The sequence below is a fragment of the Ictalurus punctatus genome, chromosome 21 (genome assembly GCF_001660625.3).
Source record: "Ictalurus punctatus breed USDA103 chromosome 21, Coco_2.0, whole genome shotgun sequence".
Lineage (NCBI taxonomy): Eukaryota > Metazoa > Chordata > Actinopteri > Siluriformes > Ictaluridae > Ictalurus > Ictalurus punctatus.
The window spans coordinates 11,842,501-11,866,926 of NC_030436.2; the positions used below are offsets into that span (position 1 = coordinate 11,842,501).

General features: G+C 38.4%; 2 protein-coding genes across 3 annotated transcripts in view; one reads left to right on the top strand and one right to left on the bottom strand.

The window, feature by feature from the left end:
* Positions 1-826, bottom strand: part of LOC108254866 (5-aminolevulinate synthase, non-specific, mitochondrial) — a 2,234-nt gene extending 1,408 nt beyond the window's left edge. The window contains exons 1-3 of the mRNA XM_017450255.3: positions 602-826; positions 320-493; positions 1-115 (exon numbers count right to left, since the gene is read on the bottom strand). The exon at positions 1-115 is cut by the window's left edge and continues 2 nt beyond it. Of these exons, the coding sequence (XP_017305744.1) occupies positions 1-115; positions 320-493; positions 602-791 (479 nt within the window). The 5' untranslated portion in view covers positions 792-826. The remainder of the gene's footprint in view (positions 116-319; positions 494-601) is intronic.
* Positions 827-3,004: 2,178 nt separating this feature from the next.
* alas1 (aminolevulinate, delta-, synthase 1) lies at positions 3,005-13,123 on the top strand. Of its 2 annotated transcripts, none has more exons than XM_017450251.2 (11): positions 3,005-3,162; positions 6,655-6,856; positions 6,965-7,138; positions 7,342-7,458; positions 8,741-8,963; positions 9,108-9,292; positions 10,088-10,267; positions 10,369-10,533; positions 12,062-12,330; positions 12,462-12,624; positions 12,823-13,123. In XM_017450251.2, exons 2-11 carry the CDS (start codon positions 6,667-6,669, stop codon positions 12,981-12,983), a joined length of 1,827 nt encoding a protein of 608 aa, XP_017305740.1. In that variant the 5' UTR covers positions 3,005-3,162; positions 6,655-6,666; the 3' UTR covers positions 12,984-13,123. The 2 variants fall into 2 exon arrangements, with proteins under 2 accessions (XP_017305740.1, XP_047005330.1); XM_047149374.2 differs by having other exon boundaries at positions 3,011-3,154.
* Positions 13,124-24,426: the final 11,303 nt, after the last annotated feature.

Consider the following 24,426-nt stretch of genomic DNA (forward strand, 5'->3'; position numbering starts at 1 on the left):
TTAGGCATGTTCTCCTGTAGCAGATGTGAAACCATCGCTGGACGCTGCTTCATCAGTTTCTTCATCAGAATCCCATCAGGTTTCACGCTCTTCACCAGCTCCAGCGCCGACACATCTGTAACACACACACAATAAACATTACAAAATAAACACAACTAAAACTCATCCCACATTCTCCTGAGCTGAACTTACACTGAGACAGATTCCTGTTTAACTTGTCAGATCACACCGTAATTAGATCACACCCCAATCAGATCACACCGTAATCAGATCACACATTTACACTGATTTATACATGTCTATGTAAAAAGGTTATGACCTTGCTGCAGGGTGCGGATCTCTGAGACGTCCTCCTGCAGATCCATGCTGGCCTCACGCACCACACCGCTGTTCTTCTGCCCCATTTCTGCTGCCAGGAAGGGGCATTTAGACGCAGTCACTCCCACTGGGGGTGTGGGGTGACCCGGCGGCATTTCAAGGGCTTTTTTAGCATCTATATATTTTTAAAAAAAATTAAGATAATTTATGACGACACACTCACTAAGGTTTGTTCACTAAAACTTTAGTTATTGAGGATAATTATTAAAAAAGTTCCTCTCACCCATGTTGATGACATCATCACTCTTCTGGAAGACAGAGGAAGAGGAGCAGATGGAGCGGGCGAACGGTTTGGACGCCAGGTCCATCATAACGGGGCATTTCACGGCGTAGCTCACCAGAGTCTTCCTCGCCTGCTGGAGGAACGTCTGGGGGACGCGGGACAGGAAAGGACAGCGGATAATGGCGTCCATGATTGTCCAAATCTGAAAATAAACGAAGATACGGTTACGACAAATCTCTTCCTGTTCTGAACAGAGTTCCTCTTTTCTGTATAATTAATATAAAAATATTTACATCTGGTTTTCAAGTTCTTTCCGATTAAACCCCAGTTTTATTTGTAAGCGTCTCTTTAACCGTGTACATTATCTCTTTACTCAGAAGAACAAACACACGATAAAGATCACGCACTGAAGAGAGTGGTGGAAAGACTTGAAGAAACAGCTGAGCATGAGAGTTTATAAACCACAAGATAATAAGAGACTGAGACATGGCATCTGAATGTGGAGAACAAGAACAAGAAGAAAAAACCTTCCCAAAAGAACTTTATAGCAATTAAACACTCCTAATTATCTTTAAAAAAAAGGCGGAGTCACCGAATTAAACACCTGAAAGAAAAAAACTAAACGAAAAACACGTCCATGACTAACAATAGCAAGGTGTTAACGTGGACAGCAAAGGTCGCTAAACAGTGATTGGACGGCCAGAAAAACAGGGCGGGGCTTTTTAAATGGATTGTAAAGTAGAAAGTGTGCATAAATTTAAAATAAAATCCAACCCAGACCACACATGTTGACATGATGACATCTCACAGTTCCTGCAGATGTTTCAGGTTCACGTTCATGCTGCGAATCTCCCTTTCTACCACGTCCCAAAGGTGTTTTACTGGATTAAGATCCGGTGACTGGAAAGGCCACTGAAGAACACTGAACTCATCGTCATGTTCATGAAACCAGTTTGAGACGACTTTAGCTTTGTGACATGGTGCATTCTCATGCTGGAAGTAGCTATTAGAAGATGGTAAATTGTGGCCATGAAGGGATGCACACGGTCAGCAATAATACTCAAATACACTGGGGCATTAAAACCATGATTGATTGGTATTAACAAGCTCAAAGTGTGACAAGAAAACATTCCCCACACCATCACACCACCTCCACCAGCCTGGAATGTTGACACAAGGCAGGTTGGGTCCATGGATTCATGCTGTTGGTGCCAAATTCTGACCCACAGACCCATCTGTGTTCCTCAGCAGAAACCGAGATTCATCAGACCAGGCTACGTTTCTCCAGTCTTCAGCTGTGCCCACTACGGCCTCAACTTTCTGTTCTTGGCTGACAGAAGAGGAACCCAATGTGAAGAGGACCCCATCTGCCTCAAAGTTTGATGTGTTGTGCATTCCGAGATGCTTTTCTGCTCACCACAATTGTACAGAGTGGTTATCTGAGTCACTGTAGACTTTCTGTCAGCTCCCACCAGTCAGACCATTCTCTATCAGCAAGGCGTTTCCATCCACAGAACTTCCGCTCACTGGAGGTTTTTCCTTTATTGCACCATATCTGCATGACTTTATGCATTATACTGCTGCCGCATGATTGGTTGATTAGATAATTACATGAATGGGTAGTTGTACAGGTGTTCCTAATAAAGTGTTTGGTGAGTGTAAATATGACACTGTTAATTAATAATAATCCAGGACATGTTTTTATTTTTCCACATGAAGGACATCAGAGAAGACGCATCTTAATCAGAGATATCACTTATCTCGAGAAGACATCATATTAGTCCTTTTCTTATTTTTATTTTTCATTTTTAAATCGTCTTGATTTTAAGTTTACATTATATTAGTTATTATATTATTATATTACTATATAATATTTGACACTAAATGGTGTGAACTACATGCAGGTGATTTTAATAAACTGAATGTGGAGCTCAGAAAATCCACTTAAGCACCTGTGTAACCCGACTCTGAATACCAGCAACTTTCCTCATGTAATATATTTACTTAACTTCTGGACTTTAGTTGCTGAATGCAGTCATTAGGCTTAAAATGAATTAATGGACTGGGTTAATAAGACATGCATGGACATTAATGTCTTAATGCAATTCTTCGTAACTCGGGTTTATAAATAATAAATATAAAAATATTATTAAACAAATAAATAGATAAACCGATAGATATATAGTAATGATAATTGGTAAATGGCGCACTTATATAGCGCTTTTATCCGAGTCAGAGTCAGAGTCAGACTCTTTATATCTGATCAGCACTCAGAATTCTCTTCATATTGAAGGTGAAGGTTTTTTTAAAGGCGAGTTTAAACTTGCACGTAAACCCCGTGCGTTTCTGATGTAGTTGCCCGGGATCTCTCGCGAGATTTGTGGAGCGGTATAAAAGCCAGTGTCGGCGCTCGTGCCCTACCGTTCGTCCTCAGTGCAGGATAACGTATAGAGGTCTTCACTTTTACTTCACTTTTACTTCACTTTAACTCCAAACTAATCAATAATAAACCTCACAAACCGTCATTGCTGACGTTTACTCCGCATAGAGCAGGTAATCAGGTGAGTCATTTAGACTAACGCTGATTGATAGTAACGATGCTAAGCTATGCTACTCTGAGCTAGCATGCTAATTCATTTATTTAATTCAGTTTGAATGATTTCACTTCCGTTTTCTCTATTAAACGCCATGATATTTAACTACATTGTTAAATTAATCATCTTTAAAATGTCATACATGAATACTAACAGGTTTATGAGATGTGCTTGTGGATGCCTGAGGCTAACAGGACTTTTATTATTATTATTATTATTATTATTATTATTATTATTATTATTATTATTATTATTATTAATGTGTATACCCTGGCTATCAGATCTTTATTAGTTTTATTTATATTTTAATATTTTTTAGGTTAAGGTTCTAAATATGTGTTCATTATTAATATTTAATAATAATAATCTAATTCTGATCACAAATCATGTGTGAATGTTTGTTTATGGGGGACAAAAGTAAAATATAAACAATAATTTTAGATTAAATATAAAGGTTTTTTTCTGTGAGTAAAGACCAACTTTATTGTTAATATTAAATAAAACAGTAATGGAGGAAATAGGATGAAAACTTTGTTTAAAATGTTCTGATTGCGTTTAAACCTCATCGTGTTTTTATCTGAAAAGTTCACGCAAGAATGAGATGTTTTAAATCTCACTGCCAGAGAAAACACTGCTCTTTAAAATGTCGTCTTCTTCATCTTCTTCTTCAGATTCTCACCTGTAAGTCTCTCTTTTTTTTTGTATAAAGACTGCTTTTTGGACGTTTGATGGTGTATGAAGGTCTCCCACGCCCTGCTAAACAGGAACAACCTGATTTTAATACACACATTCTGGACACGTTGCACTATAACTTTTATTGAAAAAGGAGACTAAATAAACATTCGTGTAAAACTTCAGCCGTCATCTTTAAGTGATTAATCTACATGCTCGTACTTAACTGCTCTTTAAAGAAAAATGCAGCTGAATCATTAAATCATTAAATCCTGAGCACTGAAGGATAATCAGTTCATTACTGTGCGGTTTAGTAATCTCTCAGCAGCTTGTTTGTGCGTCTGTTACAACATCCTGCATTGTTTCTAAGAAATAAATCAACCTAGAGTGCAAATATGAGTCATTTTAATGACTCGTCATTAAAGATTCAGTTAAATGATTTGTTCTGATTTCTTTAGTGCAGCCTGATCATGCTGCAGTGTAAAAATTGATCACAATGGTTGCTATTTTGTATTACACACGCGCACACACACACTCTCTACAGCACTCACTGGAACACTGGACATTCCCAGCTCTGACTGAATCAGTTTGAACAGGATTCACTGAACTCACTAACTTGACTTGATTCACTGAACAAGTGGAGTGAATCTCTGTCATGACTGAAATGATTCACTGACTCGCTGACCAAGATAAGTGAATCTCTGTCAAAATTGAAATTATTCACTGATCCACTAAACAAGAGAGGAGCGAAGCTCTGTCATGACTTGCTGAATAACAGAGGAAAGAGTCAATCATGAACAAAAGATTCACTTGTGGCGCTATAGCTAAACTCTATTATTATTATTATTATTAGTAGTAGTAGTAGTAGTAGTAGTAGTACACATGAGCACTCGTGGTTTTTTTTTTTTTAATAATTGCACAACTCCAGCTGTGTAATTCCCGTAATGTTTAATGAGTTAAATCATGTTCTGGGTTCAGCACAAGTCCAGTCTTGTTCGTGTATTTAACACGACACAGACATCCAGACGACATGTCATCAGCGTGTAACACTGATGTGTTTAAGGTTTTAACAGCTTTAATGCTGATTAACTCTGATTATTCTGAAAACGTGTGTCGTGTAAAGATGCATTCGTGCAGAGGATTTCACCTTGTTTTGAATCGTTTGCATTAAGACAGGACAGGAATAGGTCTGTTTCTTCTCTGATGTTAGAGAAGGCCCGTCTCCCTGAAGGCTGTGTAGATAATAATGTGATTAAATTCCCCTTCTGAGGCCTGGAGAGCTCAGTTTAATTCTTCTGCCAGTTCGAGAGTCATGTGACATATACGACACAAAAAAGGTGTCAATTTACACCTACTGATTTTTATTTTTATTTTTAAGTATATGACTGAAGTGCAGTCTATATGAAAAACTAGACATTGAAGTAAAGTGTTTAATGTGTAAGAGATGTGGTTTAACACCAGCACTCATGCACACAGCTTCATGTTTCTTCATGTCCTCTTTTACCATAACCGCCCTTGGTGTTGAAATTACCGAAACACACATAGACACACACTGAACACGACAAAGGAACTGAACATAAACACTAAAGCTCACACTAGAGCTTGCATATAAAATAATATTAATAATAAATCACCATGTTACACTGGTGCCTTTGGATTGAGTTGTGTGTATATAGTTATACAATTTCATATATAAACATGTAATAGTTTTATATACATATATATTTTTCCCTTTAACATTTACAACATGCTGTACTTGTCCAATAACACAGTATTAATAATTATATTAACAATAAAGTTCATCGTCCTTGCTAAATCTGACCTGATTGCCCTTTGTCATTGCACTTTCCATATATGATCACAGCTTCCTGTTCTTCTTCACCTTCATTCCCTGTGTTTGTGCTTTAACACCTGTTCCCTTGTTTCCCACTTCGACTTCTTGTTCTTGCCATCTCAGTTTCTTGGGATGATCAGTTCCTCATGTTTCTAAAGATAAAGCTGTTTATCTTTAACTACACAAGCTTCCTGCTGCCTTTTCAATGGTTTGCGTCGTTACTCCCAGACAGGGGAAATCCACAGTAATAAACAGAGTGAGGTAGAGCAGGAACAGGAAGTTGTAGACTGATATTTAAGAAAGGAGGAACAAGGAACAGGCCCTAATAATCCAGGAAGTGATGACCATGTCTGGAATAGTGTGACATGCAGAGTGTGATGTGTGGTCTGGGTTGGATTTTATTTTAAATTTATGCACACTTTCTACTTTACAGTCCATTTAAAAAGCCCCGCCCTGTTTTTCTGGCCATCCAATCACTGTTTAGCGACCTTTGCCGTTAACACCTTGCTACTGTTAGTCATGGACGTGTTTTACGTTTAGTTTTTTTCTTTCAGGTGTTTAATTCGGTGACTCCGCCTTTTTTTAAAGATAATTAGGAATGTTTAATCGCTATAAAGTTCTTTTGGGAAGGTTTTTCCTTCTTCTCGTTCTCCTCATTCAGATGCCCTGTCTCAGTCTGATCTTTATCATCGTGTGGTTTATAAACTCTCATGCAAAGCTGTTTCTTGTCTTTCCACCACTCTCTTCAGTGCGTGATCTTTATCGTGTGTTTGTTCTTCTGAGTAAAGAGATAATGTACACGGTTAAAGAGACGCTTACAAATAAAACTGGGGTTTAATCGGAAAGAACTTGAAAACCAGATGTAAATATTTTTATATTAATTATACAGAAAAGAGGAACTCTGTTCAGAACAGGAAGAGATTTGTCGTTACCGTATCTTCGTTTATTTTCAGATTTGGACAATCATGGACGCCATTATCCGCTGTCCTTTCCTGTCCCGCGTCCCCCAGACGTTCCTCCAGCAGGCGAGGAAGACTCTGGTGAGCTACGCCGTGAAATGCCCCGTTATGATGGACCTGGCGTCCAAACCGTTCGCCCGCTCCATCTGCTCCTCTTCCTCTGTCTTCCAGAAGAGTGATGATGTCATCAACATGGGTGAGAGGAACTTTTTTAATAATTATCCTCAATAACTAAAGTTTCAGTAAACAAACCTTAGTGAGTGTGTCGTCATAAATTATCTTAATTTTTTTAAAAAATATATAGATGCTAAAAAAGCCCTTGAAATGCCGCCGGGTCACCCCACACCCCCAGTGGGAGTGACTGCGTCTAAATGCCCCTTCCTGGCAGCAGAAATGGGGCAGAAGAACAGCGGTGTGGTGCGTGAGGCCAGCATGGATCTGCAGGAGGACGTCTCAGAGATCCGCACCCTGCAGCAAGGTCATAACCTTTTACATAGACATGTATAAATCAGTGTAAATGTGTGATCTGATTATGGTGTGATCTGATTGGGGTGTGATCTAATTACGGTGTGATCTGACAAGTTAAACAGGAATCTGTCTCAGTGTAAGTTCAGCTCAGGAGAATGTGGGATGAGTTTTAGTTGTGTTTATTTTGTAATGTTTATTGTGTGTGTGTTACAGATGTGTCGGCGCTGGAGCTGGTGAAGAGCGTGAAACCTGATGGGATTCTGATGAAGAAACTGATGAAGCAGCGTCCAGCGATGGTTTCACATCTGCTACAGGAGAACATGCCTAAATGTAAATCACATCCATACACTCTATCTCTATACATACACTATATACTATACACTATACTTTACTCAACTCTACTGAACTCTGCTGTACTCTGCTCTATTCTGCTGTACTCTATTCAATTCTACTGTACTCTATTCTGTTCTACTGTACTCTATTCTACACTGTTCTCCTGTACTCAATTCTACTGTACCCTACTCTATTCAATTCTACTGAACTCTATTCTACTCTACCCTACTCTATTCAATTCTACTGTACTCTATTCAATTCTACTGAACTCTATTCTACTTTACTTGACTGTATTCTTCTTTACTTGACTGTATTCTATGGTACTCTATTCTGCTCTACTGTACTGTATGCTACTGGACTTTACTGCCCTGTTCTCTATGGTACTGTGTTCTACTCAACTCTGTTCTACTGTATTCTACTCTACTATACTCATCTCTACTGTAGTCTAGTCTACCATAGTGCGCAGTCAAGTACGGTAGAGTACAGTAGACTAGAGTATATTCTACTATACTCTAGTCTGCTGTACTCTACCGTACTTGACTGCGCTCTACGGTACAGTACTCTACTCGACTGTACTCAACTCTGTTCTATTGTACTCTACTGTACACTGCTCTGCTACGCTCGACTCTGCTACACTTTTACACCTGACTTTCAGATTGAGAAGTAAAACTGTTATCTAAACTTCCTCACTTCCTGTTTATAACTATAAATACACACTCTTATTTACACGCACACAATCAAATGTAGCTTTTAGTTATTAGCTATTTTAGGTTTTTGTTTGTTTGTTTTTAGAGATAACACTTGTACCTAACTGAAATTTAATTGTAAACTGAAATTAAATAAAAATGTAGGTTATTGCTAGCTGAAATGTAGTGTTTAGTGTTAGTTATTAATGAAGATTATAGCTAACTTGTAACTGTCAAATTCAATTTAGTTGAAATTTAGCCGTTGTTTGCGTAAATAACAGAATTTTAGCTTTAAATTTAACCTTGTATCTAAATGAAGTGTTGGTTATAGCTAACCAACGTTTAGCTTTTACTTTGTAGCTCAAGGAAATTGTATTTACATAATTAAAACTGAACTGTATAGCTACATAAAGCTTATAGCTAACTAAAAATTTATTTACAAAAAATGCAGCTTGCATTTTTTACAACTTACAGCAATTTTCTCTAGCTGAGTTTTAACTTTAACGTCATAACTGCGAATTGGAATGAATCAGAGTAGTGTCTCCTCCTGATCTGTGAGTAATCAGGAACATCTTTGTTGTGAACTTTTCCAGCCGTGTCCAACTTTCGCTATGACGAATTCTTTGAGAAGAAGATTGAGGAGAAGAAAAATGACCACACGTACCGTGTGTTTAAAACGGTGAACCGGCGTGCGACCGAGTTCCCGATGGCCGACGATTACTCCAAGTCTCTGAATTATAAGCGAGACGTCTCTGTGTGGTGCAGTAATGATTACCTGGGGATGAGTCGCCACCCGCGCGTCGTCCAGACTGTGATGTGAGTCACTGCGGCGGGGCTTTATCTCTCTCTATTATTCACACGTTACACTCAGTCCAGCTTAATTAGGAGATGTTTGAATTTAATATTTATTTATTTATTTACTTACTTATTTATTTAAAATTAGAATTTTTCTTCCTGCAGGGATACACTACAGAGACACGGCTCGGGTGCTGGAGGAACGCGGAACATATCGGGGACGAGTAAATTTCACGTGGATCTGGAACATGAGCTCGCTGACCTTCACGGGAAAGATGCGGCGCTGCTTTTCACTTCCTGTTTTGTGGCCAACGATTCCACACTGTTTACTCTGGCCAAAATGCTGCCAGGTCATTTATATTTTATATTTGCATTTTATTATTATTATTATTATTATCCCTGGTTATAGTATCTTGTATCTTACAATACAAGTGTAAGATAACAGTGTTTTATTTATTAGTGTCATTATCACTATAAACAATTCTGATGTTATGTGAAATGAATTTTTAAGAAAAGAAATTAAGAAAAGAAGAAAGTACAAAAAGTAAAACCTTTTCAGATTTTTTAATTTATAATTTTTAATAATCTAATAGATTTTTTATTTAAGTTTTTTTTTGTTATTTAAATCGCAAAAAAAATTACACAGTAAATGTATTACTTTATTGCATTTATACAATTTATTAAAGTTTTATATTTAAATACTAAGGTGAAAAGACGACAAGTTTTAACATGATAAAGTTGAAAAGATATAAAATAAACATTTCTAGACGATAACAAAAAATTCTTAAGTCTATAAACATTGCTAGAAGATTGCTGGAAGAGATCCGATTTTAAAAATGCGAGAACATTCAAAATTGCTAGAAGATGTATAATAAAATTTACTAGAACATTACAAGAAGAGATAAAATACAATTTGGCAAAAGAGAGGAAATAAAAATCGCTAAATGTAAAATACCTTTTTTCCAGTTTAATTTTTTTCCTCTTTAATTTTGCTGCTTTATGTTGATTAAGTTTTAAATGAAATTGTTGGTGATGATGTAATATTTAAACGCTGAGCAGAGTGGTACTTGGTGATGAAGTAATTTTGGTGTATTGGTATGGAATGAGCAGCTTTATGATCAGTGTGGTTTATTTTCCCCCCTCAGGATGTGAGATTTACTCGGATGCTGGAAACCACGCATCGATGATCCAGGGTATACGCAACAGCGGCGCTAAGAAGTTCATCTTCCGTCACAACGATGTGAAACACCTTCGTGAACTTCTGGAGAAATCGGATCGCTCCACTCCGAAGATCGTGGCGTTCGAGACGGTGCACTCGATGGACGGTGAGAGAGGAGGAACGACTGGGTGACGCAGCGCTAGCTGAGCAGTGGTTAGCATCAGGAACAGAGATGAATCTGTATTTCTCTCTCTCTTTCCTCCGTAGGTGCCGTGTGTCCTCTCGAGGAGATGTGTGACGTTGCACACGAGTTTGGTGCGATCACGTTCGTGGATGAAGTTCACGCCGTGGGTTTGTACGGTGCGAGAGGGGGCGGGATCGGGGACCGTGACGGAGTCATGCACAAGATGGACATCATCTCTGGAACGCTCGGTGAGTTCCTGACACATGATACAAACTCAGACCTGATCATATGAGGCGGAGCTATAGCAGCAGCAAACCAATCAGGGGCTTAATAAAGATTTAGTGATTAGGATTTATTTATGTTTATATGTAAATAAAATAATGATTGGATTTAAAAGATACAGTGTGTGTGGGTACGTATATGTATGTATTTTTTTATGATTTATATGTTTAAAAAAATGCTTTAAAAATATTTATAATTGTATACAATCTTACTTTTACATTATTTATATTTAGAAATATTCGAATTATACTTGTTATGTAAATTAGAGATGCTTCACTCAGACAGGTTTTTATTCCGGAGCCATGCCCACTTTCACTCGTCAGATTCAGACCCTGATAAACACTTACAGCCCTGTTGCCGTCAGCTGTGGCTTCATTATACGTATGTAAAGAGCAGGTGTGTGTGTGTGTGTGTGAGAGAGAGAGAGAGAGAGAGAGAGATAGAGCGCGACAGCATGGCTCTGTCTGGTTTTGTCATGTCCCTCTCCTGGGACTCTTGATCAACTCAAGCTGCTACCTGTTACCAAGAAACTGCACTCATCTGCTCTCTCTCTCGCTCTCTTCCCCACTCTTTCTCTCTCTCTTCCTCTCTCTATCTCTCTCTGTATTCCTCCCTCTGTCTGTCTCTATCTCTTTTCCCCAAAGACACTAGTCTCCAGCTCTCTTCTCAGTTGGTTCGAGATAACTGCTGGCTTAGACAGACACACACACACACACACACACACACACACACACACACCAGACATCTTGGCTCCAGTCGTGACACTTGAATAAAAGCTCAGGTTAAAAAAAAACTGTTCACTCTTTTATCTACAGCCTCACACAGCAACGTGCAAATCACCATGTCCTCTCTCTTTCTCTCTGTCTCTCACACACACACAGACACACACACACAGACACACAGACACACACTGACCCTCAACCTCCTTTCTGTGGTGGAAATAAAAGAACTTTAGAAAGTTTCAGAATTCAGCTAACAGTCTGTTACAGTTCTTCTGTGAAATGGATTTATAAATAAAGAAAAAAGGGGAATTGTGAAATAATCTGAAGAAAAAGATAAAGTCTGTAAATTAATCCATTCTGGATGAATACATGTCTACTAATCATTTTAAAATGCAATTTAATCACTTTTATCAGCCATTATGTGGATATTTTATATTTTTTCCTCCCCATAACGAGTCTCTTCCTATTTCCTGTTTCATTTTATTTAAAACCTGCAATAATAAAGTTAAAATCCTTTAAATGAAAAGGATGGAACTGTATCTGTTAAATATCACTGCACTTTTTCATGTAATTATTGATTTTTAATTTATAGATTAGTTTGAAACTAACCTGCACTTAAGTTAAAGTTATGAAAGTTGTAATTCTTTTTTTTAAAATAGCTTTGTGATGTTTTATGAGAACTAAAAGCAGAATGGAGCAGTTTGAGTGAGATTTCCTCCTGTGATGTGTGTTTTATGTATTTTATTTAATTTGTTATATTTTCTCGGTACAGGAAAGGCGTTCGGATGTGTAGGAGGCTACATCGCCAGTACGAGTTCGCTGGTGGACGCGATACGTTCGTACGCCGCAGGGTTTATCTTCACCACATCTCTGCCTCCCATGCTGCTCGCCGGAGCTCGAGAGTCCATCCGCATCCTGAAGGGTGAGGAAGGACGCGTGTTACGGCGTAAGCACCAGCGCAACGTCAAACTGCTGCGGCAGATGCTGATGGACGTGGGGCTGCCGGTGGTGCACTGCCCCAGCCACATCATTCCCATCCGGGTAACACACACTTTATATATAAATATTCATCATCTTCATAATAATAATAATAATAATAATAATAATAATAATAATAAAATGTATACAGATTTATTCAGTAAGACTGAAACGTTATTATTGTTTATAAACAGGTTTCGAACGCGGAGAAGAACACGGCCGTGTGTGACATCATGATGAACCGATACAGCATCTACGTCCAGGCCATCAATTATCCCACAGTTGCCCGTGGCGACGAACTCCTCCGCATCGCTCCTACACCACATCACACGCCACAGATGATGAAATATTTTCTCGGTAAGTCAAATTAAACCGGATATTGCGCTGTGATGTTAGCTAACTCGTTACATAGCCTGTTAGTTTAGGTTAGGGCACATCATGCTAGCTAAACAACGGCTAGCAGATACGAGTCAAACCTACCCCAGTTTAAGTACTCTCAGGCCCTGCTGTCTTTACTTGGTACACTGATTCTCAACTCTGTATGCGTGTGTTCAGATAAGCTGCTGAAGGCGTGGCAGGAAGTGGGTCTGGAGCTGAAGCCTCACTCTTCGGCCGAGTGTAACTTCTGCCAGCAGCCGCTTCACTTCGAGCTGATGAGCGAGAGAGAGAAATCGTACTTCAGTGGCCTGAGTCATCCCGTCTCAGCCTGCGGATAAAACACACACACACACACATCTCACGCTGCAGCGGCGTTCCCTAATCACTGCATAAATAATCAGAGATATTTTATTTACACTCACATTCTATACAAACGTCTGATTATGTATGCCAAAATAAACACTTACCTGAGATCCGATCTCTCTTCCTGATTCTTTTTCATCCATTAAAACCCTCTGCCTCTAACACGCCTCAGTGGTGTAAATATTAATGTCTGAGCGATCTTGCTGGAGTATATATTTCACGTACATGTAAGTACCCAGTGCAGCCTAGTATTCACTACTGCTTAATTAGGATCTAAACCAGTCTAAGACAGGACCCGATGGACCGACCAGGTTCTGTAGTCAGTCAAATAGAATCTCATGATCGACAGCCTCAAACACAGTACTCAGATCTAGAACAATGAGGAGTCCCTAATATCTTGCTTAAAACCAGGGATGCGCCGAAATTTTGGGACATTTTCGATTTTTGGCTGAAAGAGAAATAAGGCTGAAAATATATGCTGTGACAGACCCCCCACCCAATGCTGGGCATTTTCACTCTCGATCTAGCGGACGGTTATTGTTGAATTGTAACCTTACTAGATCCGTGAGGGAAAGATGACATGAGCTCCATAAAGTTCACCACGGTATCATCAGTGAGAGAGCACCTAGTGACAGTTCTCTCATCACTCGAAGTTCTAGTACATGTCAAAAAGACACCATGGTAGTCAGATATTGCAACATCTCGTATCTGCGGGTGGCTAATGGTTAAGCCGTGTGAGATCACCAGGTCCAGTGTGTGTCTGTTTGTGCATGGGGCCGGTTACATGCTGCGTGAAGCCGAATTAGTTTAACAACTCTATAAAATCGACAGTCAGTGGATCAGAGATTACATGCATACAGATATTAAAATCACCAGTGATTTAAAACATCAAGACAAAGGCAGTTAATATCCTAGAAAGCAGTTCTCCAAGATCATCAAGGAAGTCTTTGTTGAATCTAGAAGGATGATAGATGATTAATAAAAGCACAGATTGTTCACTCTTCGAACGCACTGCAAGCTTTCCAAATCCTCCAGAAGAACCCTGGTCCTGGAGATGTTTAGATGAAACCAGTTCACTTTAAATAGATATTAGATCTTCACTCACAGAACAAGCTGAAGAATGTTGTCCTTGAAGTGCATACCTTGAGCAGCGCATGTGAAGGCTAGCCAAGTGTTTAATCCAAGCGGCCCACTAAAGCAACCACGCCCCTTCCCCACCCCGACCCGATTGTGGACATGTGCCTGATGTATGGTATACACGTTCACTGAGGTGGAGATAAAATAGTCCAGGAGGGAAAGGAAATCCTGCTTTAGAACTTCAGATAGTCGCTGTTTACGGATGTCTTCTGAACCCGTGTGGACAATGATCTCCATTTTAGGGTTTTCCCTTCTGGGGATCTGGGGAATATTTTCCATGACATCATGCACTGTACTCCTGGGAAAACATGAGGTTTTAATCCTTTTGTTTCTGACGTTCCTGATTATTGAGTCTCAGACGGGTATGGTGTTGGTGTCAGAAGGTTTGAATGTGTGGTCTGGATTCTCCGGTTGGTTACAGGGTTAGCACGGTGACTAACAGCGCCGCGGACCCTTACAGCTGTGAGAGCCCGAGTCTCTGGAGTTCTGACTACAAGGTTGCATAGTTCTTACCTGAGCTTGTGGAGCGACGTCCTCAGGCAGCTCAGCGCGGATCTTGCAATACGCTCAAAAATAAACGTTTTTTGATGGTTCTTTACAGCACCATAGGTTCTGCAAAGAACCTTCCTCTTGTCAATACCCATTCTTCATCATGTTCTTGACGAGCTATATATGGTTCTTTGGAGATTAAAGAAGATCTTTATGTTTCATTATAGGTTCTTCAGAGCAGCGTATTGGTTCTTCCAATTATCATCCCTTAACAGATAGGGTTAGGGTTAGAACCCTACAAAGTTCTTTGAGGGAATGGAAAATGTTCTAGCATCACTCTTAAGAGCCTTACTTTGGTTTGTTAAAGCATTAACTAAGGGCTTCTAGAGAACTTTTGATAACACGCACACACTCTCTCTCTCTCTCTCTCTCACACACACTCTCTTTCTCTCTCTCTCTCTCACACACACATTCTCTCTCTCTCTCACACACACACACAGTCTGAGTTCATGCAGTAATGAAACACACTTGGACACCACTGTGGTTTGCGTGACTGGATCTGCACACAAAAGGGCTGTGTGATGAAATCTCTTCTTTCCTTTTGGGTTGTTGGCCAAGTTTGTGTGAGAGAGAGAGAGAGAGAGAGAGAGAGAGAGGGAGAGAGAGAGAGAGAGAGAGAGAGAGAGAGAGAGAGAGAGAGAGAGAGAGAGAGAAAACTAGGAAACAACTTTTATTTCGTTGAGGAAAATGACTGTAAAACATAATAATCCACTTTGAAGTTTGTAAAGAAATTTGTAATGTGTCTGTCAGCATGTCTCTGTGTCCAGATCTACACGTTTAATTAATTTCGCTGCTGTTACTGAATAATAAGCTTTCTGGGAAATAACTGAATGCTACACTCTGAGTTTACGTGGTTCATTAGGATAGAACGTTCAGAAATGATTCAGCTGAGTGAGTGACATGAAACAGCAACCATGAAACTACACCGAAATACTAATAATTCATAATAATAACACTACAGTTCCTCCTGGATTTCTTCTTTATGGTTATAAAATAAAAAGCATTTCACTTTAGTTTACTAAAAACATAATATCTTTACTTTTACATAAACTACAAATAACAAAACACACATTCTGGTCATTCCTACATTTACATTTAGACCCTCAAAGTAAATCGGGACTCAAATACTTCTTTGTCTTTTTTGCCTCAGCTACAAATTCAATAAATTACTTTTCTATGCATTTTTTTTTTTTTTTACACAAAACAATATAACTTTAATGAAATCCAAATCGCTTTGTATAAATACCAAACAATCAGCTTTAATTCGCTTATTAAACTCACTTTAATCACTCTTCATACATTAAAGTTACTATAATGAGGAAAAAAGAATAACATTATATACAAATAAATACAAATGAGAGATGTTTTTCATTTGTTTTCATTGTAGTGTGTGTGTGTGTGTGTGTGTGTGTGTGTGTGTGTGTGTGTGTGTGTGTGTGTATACGTGCAGATGTGCACAAATGTTTGATACAAAGAATGTTCCCACCCATCTTCTCATCTACTAGACACAAATACATACTGATTACACCATGGAGAAACAGCACACACACACACACACACACACATACACGTACATAATAGTTATATATCAACACCTTTTTTAAACTGACAACATTTTAATCTGTAATGTTTAAACGTGTAGTAGAATGTATTTGTGACTTAAACTGGGATCTAGTGAAGAGAGAGCAGCAGGTTTGCCAGGGGTTCAGGTGTTTGGGGGTTCTGAAGTATTCTATGTTTTTATGGTCAGTTATGGTAGATGGAAAATGGATGCTTGCCCACCTTGAGCCAGTGCCACCACTCCTCTAGAGCTAGTTTGATGACTGACAGCTTCCGGTTCCCAATATCATCATTTCTGGAGAAAAGGGCAACAGGATGGAGCTTGGGCTTTTACCCAAAATGCTGTTCTTCATGCTGGGAAGGATGGTCCCAACTCTCTTCTCAGAGGCGCCCACCTCCACGATGAAGGGCCTCGATGGAGCAGAGTGCTTGAGAATGGGAACTGTGGTGAAAGCAGTCTGAGCTGGTTCAGACTGGCACTTCTCCCCCTTCATGTCCAGGAGGTGCTGAAGGAGGTGCTGAAGGACCTGAAGGACCTGGCAGACATGAGCTTTGAAGGAAGAGGAGTAGACCAGGATGTCATGTTACGCCTCACAGATTTACGCTACGCTGCTTTGTGGAGACGAAGTGATGATGATTTTAAAAGAAAGGGCGTGTAAATATTTACACACACACACACACACACATATATATATATATATATATATATATATATATATATATATATATATATATATATATATATATATATATATATCTGTACTTTGATTGAGCGTTTCTTTTGCCTAATACTTTTTTTCAATACTTTTTTCACTACATTCATCTATAATCGGATTTTGGTAAAGTCATAACACAAATGTTTGGCATCAAAATAGCTTCAGATTTAAATTTCTAATGAATCTGCTGCTTTGTACACTTTGTATTTTTCATTGCAGACAGTTATTAGCATTCATTTGCATGGTCAGAGGGTGTTTTTCAAATCTGTGTCCTAATGCATATCTCAGCTGCCACGTCATCAAGCGTGGTCGAAGGCCGTCTCAATCTGAAGGATCCTTGGAAGGCAGCCTTCGTCTCGTGGCCTTCATTTGGCGGATTTTGCTAGATGCCTCAGTGTACCCTACACGTCCTCCAATCACCCATAATCAATTCAGTTCAGTTTTATTTGTGTAGAGCTTTTATCAGTGGACATTGTCCCAGAGCAGCTTTACAGAAATATATAAACACAGGATATAGATTTTAAATGTATGAATTTAACCCTATTGAGCAGCCAGAGGCGACGGTGCTGAGGAAAAACTCCCTGAGATGATATGAGGAAGAAACCTTGAGAGGAACCAGACTCAAAAGGGAACCCGTCCTCAGCTGGGTGACACCGGAGAGTGCGTTTATAAATAAATACACCCCTTCTATAAATGTGCTCATAGTACATGGTGAAAGAGTGCAGTTGTGTAAACAGGAAATTCATTACAGTTTCTACATGAAGTCTGTTTTGTTGAACTTCTCCAATGTTCACTGATGGAGAGTCGAGTGCAGAACTGTTTGTGGTAATTGTAGTGCTAATGCTATCACAGCAAACTGTTCATATGAACTGAGGTCCAAAGCCATCTTTATGGTTTTTAAGTGGTACCATCCTCAGTAATCTCAATGATCTTTTGGCTGCACCATGTGGGGACATCCTCAGCAGCAGCATGTCACTTCCAACTGATGAGAACTCCAACCAGAAGTAGAGCATCAAGATGGATCAGGCAGGTCCGGAGAGCAGAAGGGGTCAGGATCACTGGTATCTCAGGAGTGTCATGTGTAGCTCTACAGAGAGAGAGAGAGAGATATATTATGGTCCCGTAATGGTTAAGGATAATGTAGTTTGTGTGAGTGAAATCAGGGACTCCGGCAAGACTAGCAATGACATCATAACTAAAAGGCAGAACCAGAAGGGAACACAGACATGAGGGCTCCCTGGGACATAAGGTGACCAGACACTCCATCATCAACACACCTGGGTGAAGGTGTGAAAGTGGGGGGGCAACAGCATCCAAACATCCCAGTTCACCACAACACTGTATACCTGTGAGCCCCTAGATCTGCTCCTTTATCTAAGAACAAAACTATTCACAACAAGCTTGAGTAAACAAACATGTTTTCAGCCTGGACTTAAACACTGAGACGGTGTCTGAGTCCAGAACACTAATTGGAAGACTGTTCCACAACTGTGGGGCTTTGTAAGAGAAAGCTCTTCAGAGCCTTCACTATTCCAGGTACTAACAAATAGCCTGCACTTTTTAATAGAAGTAGGCGTGGCAGATCATAAAAGACCAAAAGTTCGCTCAGGTACTGTGGCGTGAGACCATTCAGTGCTTTATAGGTCAGTAGTAGTATTTTATAATCAATGTGAAATTCTTGGCACACATTCCAACATTAACAAAAAAAAATGTTGGGACATGAGTCGGCACTGAGCTCATGACCCTGGAGGCGGAAACCTTCATGACGTAGCCATGCGGACTTACTAGGCCATCTCATTCTAGTGTTCAATGCTGCGGAGGAGTCTAGCCTAGAAGCCTCAGAAAGGACTGTTCTAGGAAGGTCACAACCCATTGAGTTATTATCATGCGAGCTAGCAATAAAGTTCGCTTTGACTGATGATGTTTTTTGGTTCCTCTGTGAAAGCAACTCTAGTTTTATGTCAGGAACTAAAATGAGTGTGCAATATGAGTTTTTCTTTTTCTTTTACTTTCATACTGTAAGTAAATTGGGTAAAAGTTGCATACTTTTCTACTTTAACTTGAGTAACAAATTTAAAGCTTTAACTTTAATCAGAGGATTCATTGAGATGAATAATTTCATGAGCAAAGCATTTTGAAAGCATTCTTGTACATGAGCAAAGCATTTTGATCCTCTGATTATGGGGTTTATTTAAATGTGTTCTGATGTAGAGTTATCACTTCTCCCTGGAAACGTTCTCCAGAATGAATTCAATATTCAGAAACATCTGCCTATTATGTTTAAACCCAAGGAAACTTCTTTAAAGTTTGACTAACCCACATTTCCCTCATGCATTTTGAGACAAGTTTTGTAAGTTAACCTGTTGTTGTTTTTTTTATCAAATCATTCAGCCTTGAAGTGTGCACTTATCCAGACGAGGTCACTTCGCTTCACGTCACGTTACGCCATGGCACAGCAGGAATGAGGTGAAGGATGAAAAAACAAGCTGAGGGAGAAAAAACAGTTGTTTTAATAAGCTTCAGCTCTGAAAGGCTGTTTCTGAAAGATCTGACATACAAATTTCATCATTTCAGATATTAAAAGCAAGAAAATGTGCAAGAAACGCATTGTTCAAATACGCAGGTGTTAGATAGGAATCAGCTTCATCCCTAATCTGACTGTTAAAGACAAACAAATCCCAAAAATGTATAAAGATAATGTGTATAACGCAGATGACTGATTATTTAAAGTCCAGGCGAGGTGTAAGACAATAACAGCTCCTTAATGTCTGTCTGTAATTTTATACCCTTAAATTTCATTCCCTGAATAAAACATGTAGAAACAGGAGAGAAGGAGAACTGGGTCAGTCATTGTTCAGAGAAATAAAGAGGCTTTATTCAGCGGTGTGTTGAAATCGCTTTCCCCGACATTATGTAGACGATTCAGGATTATTTTTTTTGTAAGACGTGAAAAAAGCAAAACCAGGCCAAAGTTAAAGCTGAAGGTCTACTTTATGTGTGAAACGTGTTTACTTCTGGCTTACTGGCCTCCTGTGTTTGCCATCCTGAAATAAATCAAGTCCAAACTGGCCCTCAGCTCTAATGACTGATCAAACATGCAGGAGAAATGCAATTAAAATTATATCAGGACAGAGACCAGGACTCATGGGAATCTGAGGAGAGTGAAGGAAAAACATGAGGCTGAACAAACAACATCCACAAAAACATCACACTTTACGCTTAACGTCAACAAAAAGGTCTCGCTTTACATTTAACGTGAAGAAAAACATCACGTTTTACATTTAACATCGACAAAAAGGTCACGTTTTACAAATGTAAAAATTAGAAAGTAAGAACTTTACAAATGTAAAAAAAATTAGCAAAAACATAATGCTTTACAAATATAAAAATGAGCAAAAAAATATATATATATCTTTATAAATATGATCATAAAATGTATCATAAAAGAATGTTTAGCATTTCACACTCTTTCGATGGAACTTTATAACAACGTCTGATACGACTTCTGTATTTCCATCTCTTCTGGAAATTCCCTGTGAGTAATAGGAGGAGGTTAATTACAGAGTTAGCATAGCTGTGTTTAGATAAATCACATTTTTTTGGCTTTGAAACATCCGAATGACTCAGTGTCTTACAGTCAGCGTCAATGAGAACCAGTTCTTTTTGATTGAATATTTTACACAGTACAAGGAAGTTAAATCAGGAGGTTTCACTCTTTCTACATCCTGTTCTTCTTTCATTTACAGTAAAGGAGTGCGCTGCTGTCAATCATCACCTCCACACACATTTAATTACTTTTGGTTCACGGTTATCAAGGAAATAATCAACAAAATTATCAATTAAAGTTTATCTATCATCCTCATATGGGTTTTTACCTTTTGTTGCTCTTACATGTGTGTGTGTGTTTATTTATATTACCCACAATGCACTGTATAAGACTGTTTCAACACTGAGAAATGGTTGCTAATGCTACATATAAATTCAGTCATGTTTACGAGGAAAGTCCACACAAACTGCTCCATGGAATCAATGTTAGCTGTGTTAGCATTTGATGCTAAGTATAACTGCACTGTAATTTTAAACCTACAGATACTATTCTTACTAATTAACCAACACAACTGTAAATGTTCTAGATGATTCTGTCTCGTTTCCACTCTCACTCTCTCTCTACAAAACACTCAGTATTCACATGCTAGCTAGCTAAATTGCTTTCCTCAGTCCTAGCTGGTTTGTGCTTGGCAACCATATTTTCCAGTTGCCTAGCAACAGTGTTCAAACAGTTTGCGTGTTGTGTGTTTGCCTTTACATAAGTAAAGCACGATTTTATTAACCTTCAGACGAGTGTGTAAGAAAATAAAGTGTAAACTTAGCTAAAATTCAGCATTTTTCAAAATGGTGGCTATCAGATGAGTGTGATTAGCAGTTGATGCCGAGTGTAGTTTTAGTGATGTGGTGGCTTTTATTACTAATTTACTGACACATCTGAGGTAAATGTGGAGATTGTAGATGTTTCTGTCTCGTTTCCACTCTCATTGTGTCTCTTTGCACTAAATGGATAAAAGACTTAACATTCACACTCCCGCTAGCAAAATCGCTAACCTTCGCTAAGTCACAGCTAGATTGTGCTTGGCAGTCATATTTTCCAGTTGCCTAGCAACAGCGTTTCAACAACTTTAAGCACTTGAATCGCGAGTGTCATGTGTTTGAACAACATCATTAACTTTCCAAAAACGTTAGCTAAAATGTGTTAATATATTGCTAGAGCTCAGTCAGGAGTTAACGGAGTGTGTGTATTTACATACGTACAGTGCTAATCTCATTCGCTAGCTGATTAGCTAGCTGGCTGTGACGTCTGCACAGTAAAGGTTTTTTTCTTTATCTGCTGACAGAAATCTCAGGCTTTTTCAAAGATTTTAACACGTTAGCATATTTGATGGCATTAACTCTTGTAGGAATTCTTCTAACACACACACACTAGCGTTTTTGGACATAGCCTTTAACACTCACAGTTTATTTCTGTATTATAGTGCCGTATGTATTCCAGTGTTTCCGTATGTAATCCACGTATGTATTCTGGAAATGTGTAACAAAGGAAAGATGGGAGCTGATAACATTTCCACCAATTGTGTTGTTTGGAGAGTGTGTTGGGTTAAACTCACACAAACTAAACACTTTATTATTAATATCCATTATTACTATATGAATATAATTGAATTGAATTGAAAATTATTGTGTCATACTGTGTCCAGGTTTTTTCTTAAAGAGTTTGCTTAAATCTTTTTAAACCACAATTCAGATTCTGGGTTCTGATTGGCCAAAAAGTGCTCATTAATTAAGTGTGTGGTGCAGTTACAGTAAAATACCCAGTGTGATGAAATGGAGTTACTATTAGCACCCTGAAGTTGATTATTTTCCTATAACAGCACGTGTTTTATTCCTCTTATGCCACAGCAATTACAATTTATTTATGTATTTATTAAAAAATGACACGTCATAATTTTATCCATTTAAAGTTACATTTAACGAGTGAGTTCAATTCGATTCAGTTTTATTTGTATAGCGCTTTTAACTATTGACATTGTCCCAAATCAGCTTTACAGAAATATATAAATTCAAGATATAGATTTTACATGTATGAATTTCCTGTTCTCACTTACGTTATAGCAGCTATAAACAGTCTTCCTTCACCAGCCCTCTGTTTATTCTCTCTCTATTCTCTCTCTATTCTCTCTGTCTTTATTCTCTCCCTTTATTCTCTCTCTATTCTCTTTCTCTCTTTATTCTCTCTCTATTCTTTCTTTATATTCTCTATCTCTATTCTCTCTCTTTATTCTCTCTATTCGCTCTCTTTATTCTCTCTCTTCACGTTAATAAGACGAAAATATGAGAAACCGTTAACAATGAGAAAAGCGTAAAGTCCTCTGTTACAGCTTTATCTCTGACTGTTACAAAGCGCTGACAGTGGAGACTCCTTCCATAAATCTTACATAAACAGCTTCTCACTTAAGTACACATATTATTTAGTTAGTTTATTATCAGTGGAGCGTCCATTGTACAGGTCAGTGTGAATGAACTGTTACTATAGAAATGATGATTTATTAGGACAAGAAGTTTTGCTGTGCAGCTGCAGGATAATTTCCCTAAGAGTTTAGCTCCAGTGTTGCTGTAAAACTGCAGGTGGGCTGATGGAACAGGGTTTGTGTCTGTAGTGATGTCTATTGTGTTGTCCTGATGAAATAAGAGATAAAGGTAAAGGTTCAGATAAAAACCTCTTATCCACTGCCTCTGAGTTAAATATTAACAACGAATAAACACATTTTTTTTGGAGGTTCGAGGCCAGAGGTGAGGTGAGTGTGTGTGAAGGTTCAAGTGACGTAGGTGAATCTTCTAGAAGCACATTTAGGGCCTCGTTCTCGTTCAGCACTTTCTTTTATTTCCTTATAGGGTTTGCTTTAGGAAACAGGAAGTAAAATTCTGTGTGAAACAGGAAACGGATCTCTGTGTGTGTGTGTGTGTGTGTGTGTGTGTGTGTGTGTGTGTGTGTGTGTGTGTGAAATTACACCCTAATCATCCAAATACAGAATACCCACAGTGCTCTGTGGTCACTATAGTAAGCTTGGTGTGTGGTTTGGGATGCGCCCACGGTACTCTACTGTATTATTAGAGAAGAAAGAGTTCATTTTCCTCCACAGACTCCTCGGTTTCTACTTTGAACTTTCAGAAGCTTTTCTTCTCTGTCCCTGAATATGACCCTGAAGAGGGAAATCACATGACCGTTCCCGAGTGTAAAGCATTTAAGAAGATTCAAGGAGAACAATATGCAGCTTTTTTGTGATTCTTTTTATTTATTTATTTATTTATTTATTTATTTATTTATTTATTTATTTATTAGACAGTACTAAAATCTCTTTCATTATTATAATGACTTGGAGATAGATTGTTAATAAACTTTGTCTAATAGATGACTAATAGATAGATTAATGTGCTTTGTTGATTATTTTCATTGTTTATTACTTACACAGTGCAATTAAATCAGACTGCAGCATGTGTATTCAGTGTAAATCTATAGATCGAAAAGAAAAATGGACATATAGCTCATGATTACATTTTTATTTCCTATTTTCTCAGTATTACCTAACTGAAATGATTCTTCTCTACACCACCTAACTGAGCCATTTTACTTGTTTGATGTATTTATAATCATAAAATATAACTAAATGAAAAGATTCTATGAGAAATGTGTGAATTTAACATGTCTATTACATCACTTTACCAATAAAATGTGACCAACTGACCAGGTTGAAGAAATGTAAAGACTCGTCTTTGTGTTTATGAAGCAAAACATTTCAATTCTATCCACTTTATTATTTATTTATTTTTATTTGTAGTTCTTTACCGCCACCTAGTGTCCGAATCAACCATTTCCAGTTTTCCGCCCTGCTTTTTTGGGGGGGGA

Coding starts and splice junctions, on each gene's coding strand:
- alas1 (XM_017450251.2), top strand. CDS start 6,667: ATGGACGCCATTATCCGCTGTCCTTTCCTGTCCCGCGTCCCCCAGACG. Junction 8,964..9,107: donor CGCGTCGTCCAGACTGTGAT/GTGAGTCACTGC, acceptor TTCTTCCTGCAG/GGATACACTACAGAGACACG. Junction 10,534..12,061: donor CATCATCTCTGGAACGCTCG/GTGAGTTCCTGA, acceptor TTCTCGGTACAG/GAAAGGCGTTCGGATGTGTA.